We start from the raw sequence: 2,148 nt of genomic DNA, 5'->3' as shown, positions 1-2,148 counted from the left end.
TGTTTTGAGAATGAGGGCAATGAATGTACAAATGTGCTTTACACAATTGATGTATGTATGGATTGTGATAAGAGTTGTATGAACCCCTGATAAAATGATTTTTAAAAAATAGGTGTTTTGGAAAGGAATTGCAAAATCACTTCCTCCTGTAGAAATCAGGATGTTGGTACCTCTTGGATAAATGCACAATTTCCCTGTAAAGGGTGACCTGCTGATGATCATTCCACTTGTTGATGAGGATCTGTACTAGTTTATGGAGCCCAGCTCCAGAGCCTGGGAGCTCTAATGAGTAGGGAGTAGACTGGCATCAGATACAGGAAACTATCCTATGAGCTACTACTTGGGATGTAAGGCTGTTAGGATTTTTAATTACAGGAGTTTGAATTACGAATGTCTGATATCTAAAATGTACTTTAGCCATCCACATTTGTGAGTATCCATTGTAATCCTGTGCAAAGACTTGCACATTTTTATTTCATCAGGTGTGAATTCTGGGCATAGTTGGCCACCTCAGATTTTATCCTAACACAATTGTTCTTTAGCTTTAGCCCATTGTTGCAGCCATCGTGTTAATCCAGCTTGATGAGGGCCCTATTGATGGTCTCTTTACCAAGCATGATGTCCTACAGAGACTGGTCACTCCTTAGAATATGTCCAAAGTGTACCTCGCCTGTAAGAAACACTGTACTTTTTACAGAGACATCAGTGGTCCTTTTAGCAGTCCATAGTACTTTAAATATCACCCAGCACCACCATTCAAATGTAAGGGTTAAGGGTAGGTGTCTGCTTTTGTAGCCCCCTGGATCATCCTGAGTATCCCCCAGGGGGACAGTATGCCCATTTTGGGAAATGCCAAGTTAGATGGTAGTCCTCCCACAAAGCATGGGAATCTGGGCAAAGGGCAGGGCAAGGGCCAGGTGTTTGAGAGGTCTCTGGTCTTCCCAGGAAGGGAGAGGGGTGGCAAGGGGTGGGGTGGTAGCTCCTCAGTCATTAAGACTTGGTAGTCCAGGAAGCCATGGAATTAGAAGAAGGTGGAATCAACTCAATCTGCCTTACCTGCTGGGGATTGATGGTTTTTACCTGGCTGCTCTTTGGTCTGTTCTCAGCCCTGTGGGTTGGGTTCTGTGGGAGCCAGCATGTTCGCAGGAAGGACAGTGCACTCAGGCCTTCCCTGGGACGGCGCTGCCTGTGGGGTCTTGGGCTTCTGTGGGGCGGTGGCGCTGTCCTCAGTTGTTGCTGTGCTTTGAGCCCTTTTGCTGCCCCTCTACTTTACCAAGGTCACGGAGACCTCCAGGGAAGAGTCTCCCATCCATGCCTCTAAGGAGCACTATGGTCATAATCCTTCTAAGCAGATTTGTGTATCCTCTTGGCAGTCAGTGGTACTTTCAGTATTCTTTGTCAGCACCAGAATTCAAATGTATCCATTCTTCCTCTTTCTTCATTCAGTATCCAGCCTTTACATGTATCTGAGGCCATTGGAAATAACCGCGGCTTGAGTTGGGTGCATCCGTCCTCAAAGTGAAGCCCTTGGTGGTTTCACGGCTGCAGACATAACCAGCCGCAGGTTGGGTGGGACTCTGAGTCCGTCGCTTTCTCTCACCCCCTCCAGGCAACGCGCTGCTGCGGCGGCTGGTCCGCATTGGGGTGCTGGATGAGGGCAAGATGAAGCTGGATTACATCCTGGGCCTGAAGATCGAAGACTTTCTGGAGAGGCGCCTGCAGACCCAGGTCTTCAAGCTGGGGCTGGCCAAGTCCATCCACCATGCCCGAGTGCTGATCCGGCAGCGCCACATCAGGTGCCTCTTCTGGAAGGACTTGCCTGACTTAACCTAGTCCCATCCCCTTCCCTCTGCTGGCGGCCTTCACGGAGCCTTCCTGTCCGTCTCCCATGCAGCTCTTGCAGGTGGCATCTGTGAGCTCACTTGGAGGGTGTCGCCCCCCCTGCAAAAAGAGCTCCAGGAGCTGGGGGCCGTCTCAGCCCCCATAGCCCAGCGCAAGGGTCACTGCGGCTTGAGCTGTACACCTTGTGAAGGCTTCGGCCAGGCTGGACAGGTAACAGTAACAGGTCTTGGTGTGCCTGGTCCCAGGAGACTCCCAGACCCCGAACTCGTGAGCTCAGGTATATTATTGCCTGGCTACTGTGCCCTT

General features: G+C 50.3%; 1 protein-coding gene across 1 annotated transcript in view; it reads left to right on the top strand.

Moving 5' to 3' along the window:
* Positions 1-2,148, top strand: part of RPS9 (ribosomal protein S9) — a 5,385-nt gene that overhangs the window by 2,568 nt on the left and 669 nt on the right. Inside the window, exon 3 of the mRNA XM_045292454.1 lies at positions 1,610-1,796. Within this exon, the coding sequence (XP_045148389.1) occupies positions 1,610-1,796 (187 nt within the window). The remainder of the gene's footprint in view (positions 1-1,609; positions 1,797-2,148) is intronic.

The sequence above is a fragment of the Echinops telfairi genome, unplaced genomic scaffold, assembly GCF_000313985.2.
Source record: "Echinops telfairi isolate 266 unplaced genomic scaffold, ASM31398v2 ScPeMD7_655;HRSCAF=1070, whole genome shotgun sequence".
Classification (NCBI taxonomy): domain Eukaryota; kingdom Metazoa; phylum Chordata; class Mammalia; order Afrosoricida; family Tenrecidae; genus Echinops; species Echinops telfairi.
The sequence above is the reverse complement of the archived record's forward strand: the minus strand, read 5'-3'. Positions and strand labels throughout refer to the sequence as shown.